A 16,126-nucleotide genomic window follows, 5' to 3' on the forward strand; every position below is an offset into this window, starting at 1 on the left:
CTTAGTTATTAGCAGACAGTAGAAATGAATGATTAACAATGTCTTAAAATATAGTAACTAGAATTGCCTGTTTTATAGGGTCTGGGGATGGATATCAAATGATTAATGGGTATGAATTCTTGCTGTAATGTTTGTCGCACAGTACTCATTAAGGATTTGTTGGAATTATTACTATCTTATTATTGTATTGCACACTTCTGACCTAGGGATATCATGTAATCAAAGGACAACATTCACATCTTACCCCTGAGTAGCTTGATGTGACACCTCACAAGATGCCTTTGAGGATTTAATGAATAGAGAATGTGGAAACTATGTCTTGCAACCCTACAAAATTAATGTTACCCTTTAACTGCTAATTGACTGATTGGGTAACACAGAATTTGGTCACTGGGATGCACCATCTTAACTTCCCTTCTGAATATCCCTCATTTTACAGAAGATTATAAATTTCATGAAAGATACCACAGTACTAAAGTAAAAATAAAGTATAAACAGAAAACATTACCTAATTAATCTTTCTCAAAATACGCTTTACAGCTAGCTGATTTTGTTGTTACAATGTATCTCAGAGCTTATATATATATATGTATATATATATACATGTTTTAAATATCTAAAATAATTTGTGGGTATGAATAAGCTTCTGGTCCTAAATAGCAATATCGACTTTTCTCCTAAACCAGTTCTCTAGGGTTAAAAGATGTATGTGCAGCTACATAGAATCAAGTGAATTACTAATAACTGTCCAAACTCTTATGTTAAAAAAATGATACACTCACTCAATAGAGAGAAATTAATAAAAGATAGATAAATTAAAATTTAACATAAAAAATCAAATGCTCAGTTTGAGTTTGAGTTTGAGAAAACATCAGATCTCCTAGTTTAAACTTCAGAAACTGATGAGAAAGTGTTTAAATTTCTTGATCAAGTCCAAATTATTGAGATGGTTTTTTCTAAAACCATCCTTCTTACTCCCCATGGAGATGATGTAATAATTCAGCTAAATGTAATTGGATCTTGCCAAGGTTATCTTGATTCTTAGAGCTCCAGGTTTTGTATTCCTCCTTCTACTATGGATACTCAATAGTTTTACTCTTTTTAATGTTTCAGTAATGCCTTGCAGCAGCATTTCTGAAAACCAAACATCTGATTCCTGGCCCCATGCCACATCTACAGTATCAGACACCTGGAAATAGGAACCAATAAACTGCATTTTAACAGCCTCCTCAGCTGATTTTTGTGCTAGGCACGCCTTGCAAACCATTGCTTTGGAGTTTCCAAAACAAATTTGTTTCTACCTGTCATTTAATCATCACTATAACCCAGGAAATACTTACTGTTATACTTATTACACAGAAGAGGAAATTCAGTTTCAGAATGGTTAGGCTACTTGTTTAAGGTAATTGCCTTTATTATGTAGCGTCATAAAGGGAAATTAAGTCACCTGGTGTCACATCCTTTTTACCATTTCCCCCACAAGTTACTGTAATCCATATTCTATGACTGGATGGCCAATTCATAGTTATGCTGTGTCATTTCTCATAACTCTTTCCACCTTTTCTTCCATTTCCCTACTATAGGTGAAACAAATTGAAGATTATGGCACTAATTAACAAAAGCCATCCTGAAGAATTTATTCTACTGGGCTTTGCTGACCGTCCTTGGCTAGAGCTTCCTCTATTCATTATTCTTCTTATAACATACCCCACGGCCATGATGGGAAACATAGCCATCATTCTGGTGTCCAAGCTAGACCCCCGTCTGCACAGCCCCATGTATTTCTTCCTCACTAACCTCTCCTTTTTGGACATGTGCTATACCACAAGCATTGTCCCTCAGATGCTGTTTAACCTGGGAAGCGCCAAGAAGACAATAAGCTATATGGGGTGTGCCATTCAACTTTATTTCTTCCACACAATGGGGGGCACAGAATGTCTGCTTCTGGCTATCATGTCTTTTGATCGCTATGTGGCCATCTGCAAGCCTCTACACTACACCCTCGTCATGAATCAGCGTGTCTGTATCCTATTAGTGTCCACTGTGTGGCTGTGCGGAATGATCTACGCTGTCTCAGAGGCCACTGTTACATTACAGTTGCCACTGTGTGGTCTCAATACCCTGGATCACTTGTTGTGTGAGATTCCTGTTCTAATAAAGAATGCCTGTGGTGAAAAGGGTGCTAATGAACTCACACTGTCGGTGGTATGCATTTTTATGTTAGCTGTTCCGCTATGCTTAATTCTTATTTCCTATGCTTGTATTGGACATGCTGTATTCAAAATTAAATCTTCTGAGGGAAGGATAAAAGCCTTTGGGACCTGTTCCTCCCATCTCATTGTCGTTTTCTTATTTTATGGTCCAGCCATTAGCATGTACCTTCAGCCCCCCTCCTCCATCTCAAGGGACCAGCCCAAGTTCATGGCTCTCTTCTATGGAGTGGTGACTCCTACACTCAACCCTTTCATCTACACCCTGCGGAATAAGGATGTAAAGGGGGCACTGGGCAAACTGGTGAGGAGCATTTTCACTTCAAAGTGATAGTGGATGTCAAATGAAATTATTTAACAATAAGAGTAGGTTTATTGGGATTTCTCTAGTAACTCACTCTTGTCTCCTATTTCCCAAAATCTCATGCTAGGTGTTCTTCATGCAAAATAACTCACGTTTCTCATATTCTTTATAATGGTGTTAGGTAAGGATGATACTGGGCTCAGATTCACTAGTAAGTGCACTCTGTTTCTGCAAATATATTTAAAATATTTCTATGCTGGTTGGTATACTGAATTTAGTAACTGCATTAAATAGTAACAAAAGAAGTAATAATATAAATTATAATATAAGTTCATGAGTTCAAGCAAATTTTCATAAAATAACATGGCAACCATTTATTAGTGGACTTCCTATCACAGTGTCACCTGAGAAACACTTCATCATTCTCTGAATGAGTGGCCCATGTCTAAGTGGACAGCATGGCTGCAATGAATATCCAGTGTGAGGCACTCTATATTTTAGAACAACCATGATCTCATAAGTTTATCAACCTCAATTTATGTAGAGTCTATTTCTTCATAAAATATTCATTGTTACTCTTGTTTAATGAACAAATGTTCAGTGTTTCATAATTTAATTAATTTGTCTTTAAATATTAAAATGAATAAAATATAGGGACAAAACGTGTGGATAAGTTTCTTAACATTCCTTTATCATAAATGAGAGCCTTCTGTTTCAGTGAAAGAATAAAGAAAGGATATTAATAATGAGCCAAAATCTGGAAATATTTCTGTGCCTAACTGAAAAAGCCAGAAATGCCTTTTGAAATTGTAGAATCAATATGAGAGGGGAATCATTTGTATTTCTGGATAGGAAAGCAATTTGATTATCTCAACAAACAATATGAGTATCTTTTGGTTGATGTAAATCTTGGATGAAAATGAAGCTCAGAATCTGTATCATGAAAAGTTAAAAGCACTGAACTTACTTCTAGGATTCACACCTAAAACTTAAAACGTTTTCATAAAATTAGTTACAATCTTGGGGAGCAAATTAATGGTTCTTTATTGTTACTTGGTGTAAATTAATATTGCGAGAAATCAGCATGGCATTGTGTAGTAAAGAAATGCACAATTGTAAGGAAAACAAGATGTCATTTGTGCTTTCCTGGCATGTCTTCTGGCATGATCAATGGAATTATTTCAAGGAGAATTGTATGTTATATTGAGCAAGAGTCAACTAAAACCCAGATTCATTCTGAAAAATAGTAGAGCATCAGGTGCTGGTCCAGTTCTTGAGTCAGATGGACTTAAGTATATTTACTTTGGAAAAATTCTAAGTAAGTTTAAAATTTGGCTAATTGCTGGCTGATTGCCGGAAAACGTTTTTAATTTTTACTCACACACACACACAAAGAATCATGAGAATAAAATCTCTGTGATGTAAATAATATCTCTGATCATTTTTGTTGATCATTGTTAAGATATTCTTCATCTAACTTAGTCTTGCAGGCAGAGAAATATAGCAATTTTCAGTTTGGGGGGCAAAACCAGCAATATTGTGTCAAAATCTCAGCTACAGACTGTAGACTGGCTAAAGTTGTTCTGGCTGCTTTCTTAAATTATGCTCTTTCCTGGACTCAGTAATGTGTATACTTCCTTCTAAGCCTTTAAAGGTTACACATTTCAGAAGTGTGAATATCATTTAGGCTCTAAAAAATTAGGACTTCCTAAGTGAATTATATACAAAAACCTCAGGATCAAGAATACTAAGATTAGTGGTAGGAGGAAGTTATAGAACTGTTTTATTTGTAGTATATGACTTCACAATTTCAGGTCATATACGTTCAGTATATTCCAGCATGAAGGATACCTTCATTAACCATTGAGAAGCTTTGTTTATTATATTTGAAGGGGAAAGTGTGTTCTACCCTTGATATAAAGCATGAGAAAACTTCAGGTTGCCTTTAAAGAAGGTAATCAAAAATTTTTTTTCCAAATATGTGACCTCTTCCTTAAGAACAAATGGACAACAGCAAAGCATTTTAACCCCTAGTTCTAAAGATAACAAAAATGCAGACATGCATTTGGGAAAGTCTTTAAGACAGATATCAAAAAAGTTTAACAATGATTTTCTCCACACTAGAGATATCCACAGATCTGCATAGCATAATAACTACAAAGCGCTAAGTGTATCTTGCTCCAAGGGAGACGATCAAAATAAATGCAAATCAGGATTCTAGTTTAACAAATGCCTTATGACTAATACAAGTGCAATATCTTTTCAAACTGTGATGCTCAGAATTTCAGTGCCTTAGAGGAGTCCCAGAGGCCAATGGGCCATGAGAGTGGGGTGGACAAGGGTTAGATATATGGAATGGGGAAAGTATGTCAGACTTCGTCTGAGAAGCAGACTCTAGATAGAAAAATGGATAACTACTGTCTTAATCTGATATTAATCTCAATCTGATATTATATCTGATTGTTGTTTATTTTCAAAACAACAGCACATTTTGATTAAATGATGAAATTTTTACCTGAGCAAAAGTATTTATACAGTAATCTTAAACACAAAATGAAAACTAAGGGTCTGGCCTGGTAGCTAGCGGTTAAGTTCATGCACTCCACTTTAGTGGCCTGGCGTTCGCAGTTTTTGGATCCCTGGTGTGGATCTATGCACCACTCATCAAGCCATGCTGTGGCAGCACCCCACATACAAAATAGAGGAAGATGGGCGTATATGGTAGCTCAGGGCTAGATCTTCTTCAGCAAAAAGTGGAAGATTGGCAATACATGTTAGCTCAGGGTGAATCTTCCTCACAAAAAGAAAGAAACCTAAATGTGCATTGAAAAGTTAATCACTTAAGAATGTATTGTACATAAAACTAAAGTCTCTATGTTCATTAATATTGGCATAATGTGAAAAGGAAAAAAATGCTAACCCTTTCTGGTGTGTCAGTTTTTAACTATTGATCTTGATGTCTCAGTGCCTGGTACTGTGGGAAGCATTCCCCCAATCTAGCTGCCATTGTATTGTGACAAGGTCTGGCAATGGAAGGAGAATCGTGCAAGGCACTTCTCCAGGGAACATAATTCTTTAAGCAGAGTCCTTTGTCCTCCTTTCTAAAGCCTATTACTGATTAACGTCTTCCCCCTGTCCTGGAAGCCTTGTAAAAACAGGCAGAACTAGCAATAAACATATCTCAAAGAACAAACAGCAACCCCCAAGGATGAGGGGGTCTATATTCCGTTAATTTATATACTCGCTGTCCTCCTAACTTCTTTGAAGACCCTGAAACTATGTAACCTCTTCCTAAACAATCGATATGTATGCTGCACATCTGGTACGTAGATGACCACCTTTGATTATCACCTTTAGTCACGCACTGCCCCTCACCTACTGTTCCCATGACGACAATAGTTAGACCACCTCGTGTGATCTTTTCCTATATAAGTGTACCCTGTCCCCGAAATAAAGTGGACTTGCTTGCAACTGCATCGAGTCTCACGTCTAGCACTTACACTTTTGCTGACGCCATCTCTCCCGTGGGAACCTGGACTCTGCCAGGGCTGGACTCCAGCATGGTACATACAGAGTTTAATTATTTAACATAGAGAGTTAAGGAATATATATATTAAGATTTCATCTTTCTTTGTTTTTTGCTGAGGAAGATTTACCCTGAGCTAACATCCACTGCCTATGTTCTTTTTGTATGTGAGTTGCCACTACAGCATGGCCACTGAGAGACGATTAGTGTAAGTCTGCATCCAGGAACAGAACCTGAGCTTCTCAAGTGGAGCGTGCCAAACTGAACCACTAGGCCACTGGGGATGGCCCAAGATTTCACTTTTATTATCAAGTGAAACTAAGGTTTCACTCTTTTTCACACAGTAAGAAAGTAAATCCACTGCATCAAGGGGTCTCTAAATATATTTCTCATTACTCTTCCTTGTCAACCACCACATTGTGCACCTCCCCGAAAACCACCATCACCTCCTAGGCCAACCACAATATGTACCGAATACTTCCATTTCCTAAACTCTTCTGCATTTTGTCTCTTCTGCATATTTGTTTATTTTTGCTTTCAATAATATCACCTCCAATTTTCCACCTCTCTAAGGCCTTCTTTAAAATTAATTATAAAACAGAATTCAATAAGTGCTAAAAGGCACCTTCAGTAATGTGCTTCTTCTCTCTTAACAAGTTTTTAAGTGCACAAACTCATGCTAAGTATTCTTATCACAAAAAAAGCAGGGAGCACAAGAAGTCTTTTGGAGGTGATGGATATGCTTATTACCTTGTTTGTGGTGATGATATCATGGACATGTGCATATGTATGACCTCATCAAAATATACAGATTAAATATGTGCAACTTTTTGTATATAGTATATAGCAATAAAGTTTTATAAAAAGAACATGAATTGAGAACAGAGGAAGAAAATTAATTAAATGTGAAAAAGAAAGAAGAAGAATTAAATCTATTTTCCAGGAGCAGGTGCAAAAACTGGAATATTTAGTAGGAGAATACAGGAATATATCACTGATCAGAGGAACACCATCTTCAAGGAGATGTTTAAGAAGGAGAACTCACAAATATTGAAAAGCTGCTATCAGTTTGTGAATGTGTATTCACTAGACCCTTCGTATTTAATCTTCAGTAACCCTGCAAGGCAGATACTTTCCACAGTTAATGGACAATTGAACTCACACACATTAATTCTTGAGTGCCAGTAGTTTATTTCATAACTGGAATTTGAAAGCCTTTCAATTACCAAAAATCCATGTTTTTTTCCACCCTATAGCAAAGCCTTTGCAAAAAGGATGGACATTTAAGATTATCCATCAAAATGATGAGTAATTCAACGTCTTTCAAGCTGAAAATTTCATAGGGCAGTATATATGTAATATTGACAGGCAGATATATATTGAACAAGACCCAGAGACCAGAAGCAAGGATAATATTAAAGATTGTGTATTTCTATGGATGAAGAAATGTTACAGGACTTTAAGTCTTATGCAAGAACTCTCCATTTAATAAGACTACATTTAGCAAAGTGAAAAATTATTTGAAATAAGAAAACACTGGAAATTTGACTAGTTAAGATTACTGCAACAACCTATGGAACAGATAATGAGGTTCTTCACTAGGATAGGAGAAATCAAACATAGAAGAAGAAAACAGTGTGAAACATTAATGAAAGAGGTTGACTTGGAAGTTTATTGGATGTGATTCCTTTGGGAAAGAGACAAGCCAAAGTTAATGGTAATGTTTTAAGTCTAGAGGACTGAATAGGAGGTATTGATTTATCAAGGAAATTAATATCAAGAAAAGTAGCTTATGGAACAGAAATTTAAAAGTACTCTAAAAAATGAGTCAAATTCCAAGAAACATGTAAATAAATGTTTTGTTAATTATCTACAAGAAGAAAGGGACTTCAACTGAAAACAGACAAAATAAAATGGTTTTACAAAAGAGGACTAAAAGCATGATTTTTAAAAGTTTTATAATATTTCTTTCTTTGGAGACATTAAAGAAATCCAATAACTTTACATGATTTTATGATATTATAGGTTAAAAGGTTTAAGCATACAATATATTAGTATATTATATGATAAATATTTTAAGAATCAATACTGGGAAGTTGAAGGTTGGAGAACAGTAGTTTCTGCACATACTTCTAGCTCTCAGAGTTTGTAATTATCTTCCCCCAGGAGAGTTCTCCAGTGAAATAACAGTACTTATGAAAATCACCTATAAGTCTCAGATGTAAGGTTCTTTATGTATATGTGTTCTCTCTATTGGGATAATGAGGAGGAGTAAGGAGCCAAATGAGCAGTGGAGGGAAGAGTGTTGAAATGCTTTGTCAGGAAAACTACTTTAAAATTTGCTTCTGAAATTTCTTGTTATTATCCCAGTATTTTTCTATTGAGCAAATAGAATAGTTAACCACACCATTGAGAGCTGAGATCCTTCTACTCTCAGGGGATTCATTATCTCAGATTGCTATTTCTTAAGTGCAGGAAGTCATCTAGGCATCTTTCTCTACATTCCATCAGAAACTATCTTGAAAGAAATAGTACAAACTAATGACTGAATCTAACTGAGCTTACTAAGTGAGTCTTAGGAGAAAGGGTACATTTGAAAAGTCATATTAATGAGGCTATTAAGAATTAATCTTGACTGCTCATCTACACACATTAAAATCTTCATTAGTACATAGTTATTATGTAACATTATACTCAATGGTAAAAGTCTGGAAGCTATCACTCTAAGAGCAGGAACAACACAAGGATGATCACTCTCACCACTCTTACTCAACAGTGTATTGGAAGTCCTAGTGAGAGCAATTAGGTAGGAAAAAGAAATAAAGGTATTTGTCACAATTTGCCAATGACTTGATTTTATATAGAGAAAACCTTAAAAAACCTAACAAAAAAATTATTAGAAGTAATAAATGAATAGAGTAGAGTTGCAAGGTACAAAATCAACATAAAAAGTCATTTGGGTTTCTATACATTAAGAAAAAAATACAGAAAGAGAAATCAAGAATGTAATCCATTTAGAAGAGCAACAATAAGAATAAAAAGCCTAGGAAGAAATTTAACCAAGGAGGTGAATGACCTGCACACTGAAAACTAAAAGACATTGTTCAAAGAAATTAAAGAAGACACAGTAAAATGGAAATACATTTCATGTTCATGGATTGGAAGAATTAACACAGTTAAAATATCCATATTACCTGAAGCAAGCTGCAGATTCAACACAATCTCTATCAAAATTCCCAAAATATTTTTCACAGAAATAGAGCAAAGAATCCTAAAACTTACGTGGAACAACAAAGGACCTCAAATAGCCAAAGAGATCCTGAGAAAAAAGAGCAAAGCTGAAGGTCTCATGCTCCTTGAGAAATAAATCGACACATTTACGAACAGCTAATTTCCAACAAATGAGCCAAGAACATACAGTGGAGAAAGGAAGTCTCTTCAAAACATGATGTTGAGGGAGTGATGTCAGGATCATGGCAGAGTGAATTTGCATGGGGCTCTTTCCCCTCCAACATACAACAAAAAGGGGCAACCATATTCCAACAGAAGACATCCTAAGAACACAAAAGCCTCAGAGAGACACGCAGCCACATGACAGAGGGCAGAAAGGCTGGAGCTGCCATCAGAGGAGCTGGTATAGAGTAAGAGAGATCTTCACTCCCTCCCCTAAAGTCTGCCGTCACTGCCATGGGAGGATCCATGAAGGAAGTAGTGGGGGAGGGGTCATGCATCTGTGGGATCACCCAGGACTCCCTAGGGCCCTTATGGCCTAGAAAGAAGCCCTCTAACAGAGCTAAAGCTTCTGTGGGGTGTGACCTTACCAAGCCAAGGCCCCAGGAGACCAGATAGGGAGAGCTGATTGAGAAACTCCGGACTGCATGCAGGAGAAAGCATCCCTCCCCAGACCTGCTCTATGCCATCTCTGCTGAAGGTGGAGGGCTCAGAATACGTGGCTCTCGACCCCCACCCAGTGGCAATAGGCTGTAACTGCAACTGAACAATATCAGAATGAGAAAGAACCGACATTCCAACATCAGACACTACATCAAATCTCCAGACCAGAGAGAAATGACAAGAACCAGGAACTCAGTCCTGAGGACAAGAAATATGTAAGCTAAATGACAATGAATTCAAAATAGCTATGATCAAAAAACTCAACGAGGTAAAAGAGAATGTAGAGAAACAGTTCAACGAGTTCAGGAGCTACTTCACAAAAGAGATTGAAACTATAAAGGAGAATCAATCAGAAATATTAGAGATGAAAGACACAATGGAAGAGATAAAACAAACTACGGATTCCTTGAATACTCGAGTGGACATCATTAGCGTAAACGAAGATAGACATGTTGAAATGCTCCAGACAGAGGAGAAGAGAGAACTAAGACTAAAAAGAAGTGAAGAAAGTCTCTGAGAAATAACTGACCCTATGAGGAAATGCAACATAAGAATTATAGGTATTCAAAAAGGTGAAGAGAAGGAGAATGGAGCAGAAAGTGTGTTCAAAGGAATAATAGCAGAGAACTTCCAAAATCTAGGGAAAGAGAGGGAAATATGTGTGAAAAAAGCTTCCAGATCTCCTAGATTTGTCAATGTAAAAAGACCTACTGCAAGGTATACAGTAGTAAAACTGAAAAAAATGAATGACAAAGAAAGAATACTCAGGGTAGCAAGGCAGAAGAAAATAACCTACAAAGGAACCCCTATAAGGCTTTCAGCAGAGTTCTCTGCAGAAACCTTACAAGCTAGGAGAGAATGGAATGACACATTCAAAACTTTAAAAGACAAGAATCTTCAGCCAAGAATACTCTATCCAGCAAAAATATCCTCCAGATATGAGGGAGAAATTAAATCTTTCCCAGACAAACAAAAGTTAAGGGATTTTGTAGCCATGAGACCCTGACTACAAGAAATCCTCAAGAAGGTCCTCATACCTGAAAAAAGAACAAAAGGGAGAAAGGGGCCACAAAACACAGAGTAAGGAGATAAATAGTTAGACAGAATCAGAATAGGATAGCAAATATTCAACTATAGCATTAGGCTAAAGGGAAGGGAAACACCAAAAACAAAGACAATCTTGTCACTTTAACCACAAACTCACAACACAAGTTGGAATAAGATTTGAGAAAAACAACTTAGGAGGGGAGGAGGAAAGGGACTGAATTGGTTTAGACTAAAGAAATAAGAGGCCATCAGAAAATGGACTATCTTATACATGGAATTCTGAATATAAACTTCAGGGTACCACTAAACTAAAAAGCAGAACAAAGACACAAAAAACAAATAAGGATAAAACAAAGAAACACATCATAAAAAACTACATAATTCAATGGGTAGACCAAAACACACAGGACGAGAAACAAAGGCAAACCTGAAAATGAGTGATATACTGACAGCATTAGGCCATCATACATCAATAATCACTCTAAATGTAAAAGGATTGAATTCTCCAATAAAAAGACACAGAGTGGTGAGATGGCTCAAAGAACAAGATTCAACAAGTTGCTGCCTCCAGGAAACATACCTCAGCTCCAATGACAACCACAGGCTCAGAATGAAGGGGTGGAAGATGATACTCCAAGCTAATGGCAAACAAAAGAAAGAAAGTGTCACAATACTTATATCAGACAAAGTAGACTTCAAGATATGGCAGGTAAAGAGAGCCAAAGAGGGGCAGTATATAAGGATCAAAGGGACACTCCATCAAGAAGAAATAACACTTATAAATACCTATGCACCCAACACAGGAGCACCAAAGTTCATAAAGAAACTGTTAACAAACCTAAAAGAAGATATTAATAATAACACAGTAATAGTAGGGGACCTCAACACTCCATTCACATCAATGCATAGATCATCCAGACAGAAAAGCAACAAGGAAACAGTGGAATTAAATGAAAAGCTAAGCTTGTTGGACTTGATAGACATATATAGAACACTCCATACAAAAACAGCAGAATACGCATCCTTCTCAAGTGCGCACAGAACATTCTCATGGGTAGACCACATGCTGGGAAACAAGGCAAGCCTCTATAAATTTAAAAAATCTAAATAATAACAAGCATCTTTTCTGATCATAATGCTGTAAAGCTAGAAGTTAATTACAAGAAAAAAGCTGAGAAAGGGACAAAGATGTGGAGACTAAACAATATGCTATTGAGCAAGCAATGGATCATTGAAGAAATTAAAAGAGAAATCAAAACATATCTGGAGACAAATGAAAATGATAACATACCATACCAACTTACATGGGATGCAACAAAAGCTGTATTAAGAGGGAAATTCATTGCAATACAGGTACACCCTTAACAAACAAGAAAAATCTCAAATAAGCAATTTCAAATTACACCTAACTGAATTAGAAAAAGAAGAACAAACCAAGCCCAAAGTCAGCAGAAGGAGAGAAATAATAAAAACTGCAGCAGAAATAAATGCTATTGAAACAAAAGAGGCAATAGAAAGGATCAATGAAATAAAGAGCTGGTTCTTTGAGAAGATAAATAAAATTTACAAACCCCTAGCCAGACGTACAAAGAAAAAAAGAGAGAAAGCTCAAATAAACAAAATCAGAAATTAAAGAGGAGAAGTAACAACAGACTCCACAGAAATACAATGGATTATAAGAGAATACTATGAAAAACTATATGCCAATGAAATGCATAACCTAGAGGAAATGGATAAATTCTTAGACTCTTACAACCTCACAAAGCTGAGTCAAGAAGAAACAGACAATCTGAATAGACCAATCACAAGGAAAGAGATTGAAACAACAATCAAAAGCATCCCAAAGAATAAAACCCCAGGACCAGATGACTTTCCTGGGGAATTTTGCCAAACTTTTAGAAAGGACATAATACCTATCATTCTCAGCCTATTCCAAAAAATTAGGGAAGATGGAACACTTTCTAACACATTCTATGAGGCCAACATCACTCTGATACCAAAGCCTGACAAGGACAGCACAAACAAGGAGAACTACAGGCCAATATCACTGATGAACATAGATGCAAAAATCCTCAACAAAATTTTGGCAACCCGAATTCAGCAATACATCAAAAGGATCATACATCATGATCAAGTTGGATTCATACCAGGGACACAGTGATGGTTCAACATCCATAAATCAATCAACATGATACATCACATCAACAAATTGAGGAATAAAAACCACATGATCATCTCAATAGATGCAGAGAAATCATTTGACAAGGTCCAACAGCCACTTATGATAAAAACTCTTAAGAGAATGGAAATAGAAGGAAATTACCTCAACATAACAAAGGCCATATATGACAAACCCACGGCGAACATCATACTTAATGGGCAAAAACTGAGCACCATCCCCCTGAGAACAGGAACAAGACAAGGATGCCCTCTATCACCACTCTAATTCATCATAGTACTAGAGGTTTTGGCCAGAGCCATTAGGCAAGAGAAAGGAATAAAAGGAATCCAAATAGGGAGTGAAGAAGTGAAACTTTTCTCTGTTTGCAGATGACATGATCTCATACGTAGAAAACCCAAAAAAATCCATCGGGAATCTACTAGAAATAATTAACAACTACAGTAAAGTTGTAGGGTACAGAATCAACTAACAAAAATCAGTTGCCTTTCTCTACTCCAATAACGAACTTACAGAAAGAGAACTCAAAAATACAGTTCAATTTGCAATTGCAACAAAAGAATAAAGTACCTGGGAATAAATTTAACCAAGGAAGTGAAGGACTTATACAATGAAAACTATAAGATATTACTGAGAGAAATTTATAATGACATAAAGAGATGGAAAGAGATTCCTTGCTCATGGATTGGAAGAATAAACATAGTTAAAATGTCCACACTACCAAAAGCAATCTACAGATTTAATGCAATCCCAATCAGAATCCCAATGACATTCTTCATGGAAATAGAGCAAAGAATGCTAAAATTCGTATGGGGCAAACAAAGATCCCAAATTGCTAAGGCAATCCTGAGAAAAAAGAACAAAGCTGAAGCTATCACAATCCTTGACTTCAAAATTTACTGCAAAGTCATAGTGATCAAAACAACATGGTACTGGTACAAAAACAGGCACACAGATCAGTGGAACAGAACTGAAAGCCCAGAAATAAAACCACACATCTACCAACAGCTAGTCTTCAACAAAGGTGCCAAGAACATACAATGGAGAAAAGATAGTCTCTTCCATTTGGATAATTCAGGTTAACCTCCCCAACCCAATATCCTTAATTTATTTACATCTATAACAGTTCTTATGCTATGCAAGACCACATATAAGCACAGAATCCAGGGGTTAGGATGTGGAAATCTTGAGAGAAGAGAAGGAAGAGGCATTATTCAACTACTAAACCAACTAAAAAATGCACAAGCAGAACTTGTTTTATTGCACTTCACTTTACAGTGCTTTGTAGATATTCAGCTTGTTACAAATTGAAGGTTTTTGGCAACTCTGCATAGATCAATTGTCTTGGCACCATTTTTCCAGCAGCACTAGCTCTCTTTGTGTCTCTGTGTCAAATTTCAGTAATTCTCACAATATTTCAAACTTTTTCATTATTATCTTATTTGGTATAGTGATCTGTGATCAGCAATCTTTAATGTTACTATTGTAATTGTTTTGGGGAGCCACAAACTATACCCATATAAGATGGAAAACTAAATTAATAAATGTTGTGTATGTTCTGACTACTACACTACCCAGCCATTCCCCTATCTCTCTCACTCCCCTTGGGACTCCCCATTCCCTGAGACACAACAATATTGAAATTAGGCTAATTAATAACCTACAACAGCCTCTAAGTGTTTAAGTGAAAGGAAGAGTCACACGTCTCTCACTTTAAATCAAAATTTAAAAATGATTAGGCTTGGTGAGGAAGGCATGTAAAAAGCAAAGATAAGTTGAAAGCTAGGCCTCTGGTGCCAAAGAACCAATGAAGTTGTGAATGCAAAGAAAAAGTTCTTGAAGGAAATTAACAGTGCCACTCCAGTGAACACACAAGTGATAAGAAAGCAAAATAACCTCATTGCTGATATACAGAAAGTCTTAGCAGTCTGCATAGAAGATCAAAACACCCACACCATATCCTTAAACCAGAGTCTAATCCAGAGCAAGACCCTAACTCTCTTCAATTCTGTTAAGGCTGAGAGAGGTGAGACATCTGCAGAGGAGAAGTTTGAAGCTAGCGGAGGTTGGTTTGTGAGGTTTAAGAAAATAAGCCAGGACTGGCCCAGTGGTGTAGTGGCTAAGTTCACTCTCTGATTTGGAGGCCTGTGGTTCATGACTTCAAATCCCAGGCACAGACTTAGCATCACTTGTCAAGCCACACCGTGCCAGCATCCCACATAAAATAGAGGAAGATTGGCAAAAATGTTAGCTCAGGGCCAATCTTCCTCACAAAAAAAGAAAAGAAAAGAAGCCATCTCCATAATATCAAATTGCAAGGTGAAGCAGAAAGTGCTGAAGAAGCTGCATCAAGTTATCCAGAAGACCCAACTAGCATAATTAATGAAGGTGGCTACACTAAAGAACAGATTTTTAATGTAAATGAAACAGCCTTCTATTGGAAGAAGATGTCATCTAGAACATTCATAGCTAGAGAGAAGTCAAGGCCTGGCTTCAAAGCTTCAAAGGACAGGCTGCCTCTCTTGCTAGGGGCTAATGCAGCTGGTGACTTCAAGTTAAAACCAATGCTCATTTACCATTCCAAAAACCCTAAGGCCCTTAAGAATTATGTTAAATCAACTCTGCCAGTGCTCTAGAAATAGAACAACAAAGCCTGGAGGACAGCACGTCTGTTTATAACATGGTTTACTGAATATTTTAAGCCCACTCTTGAGACCTACTGCTCAGAAAAAAAGATTCCATTCAAAATCTTACTGCTCATTGACAATGCGTATGGTTACCCAAGAGCTCTGATGGAGATGTACATGAGATTAATATTGTTTTCATGCCTGAAAACAGCATTCATTCTGCAGCCCACGGATCAAGGCGTAATTTCAACTTTCAAGTCTTATTATTTAAGAAATATATTTCATAAGGCTATAGCTGCCATACATAGTGACTCCTCTGATGGATCTGGGCAAAATAAA

The 16,126-nt window shown here is 36.7% G+C and overlaps 1 protein-coding gene across 1 annotated transcript; it reads left to right on the forward strand.

Moving 5' to 3' along the window:
• The first annotated feature begins 1,602 nt into the window (after positions 1-1,602).
• Positions 1,603-2,541, forward strand: LOC106843515 (olfactory receptor 2B11-like). Its single transcript, XM_014860547.1, has one exon. It carries the CDS (start codon positions 1,603-1,605, stop codon positions 2,539-2,541), a length of 939 nt encoding a protein of 312 aa, XP_014716033.1.
• The last annotated feature ends 13,585 nt before the right edge of the window (positions 2,542-16,126 follow it).

This window comes from Equus asinus, chromosome 8 (assembly GCF_041296235.1).
Source record: "Equus asinus isolate D_3611 breed Donkey chromosome 8, EquAss-T2T_v2, whole genome shotgun sequence".
Lineage (NCBI taxonomy): Eukaryota > Metazoa > Chordata > Mammalia > Perissodactyla > Equidae > Equus > Equus asinus.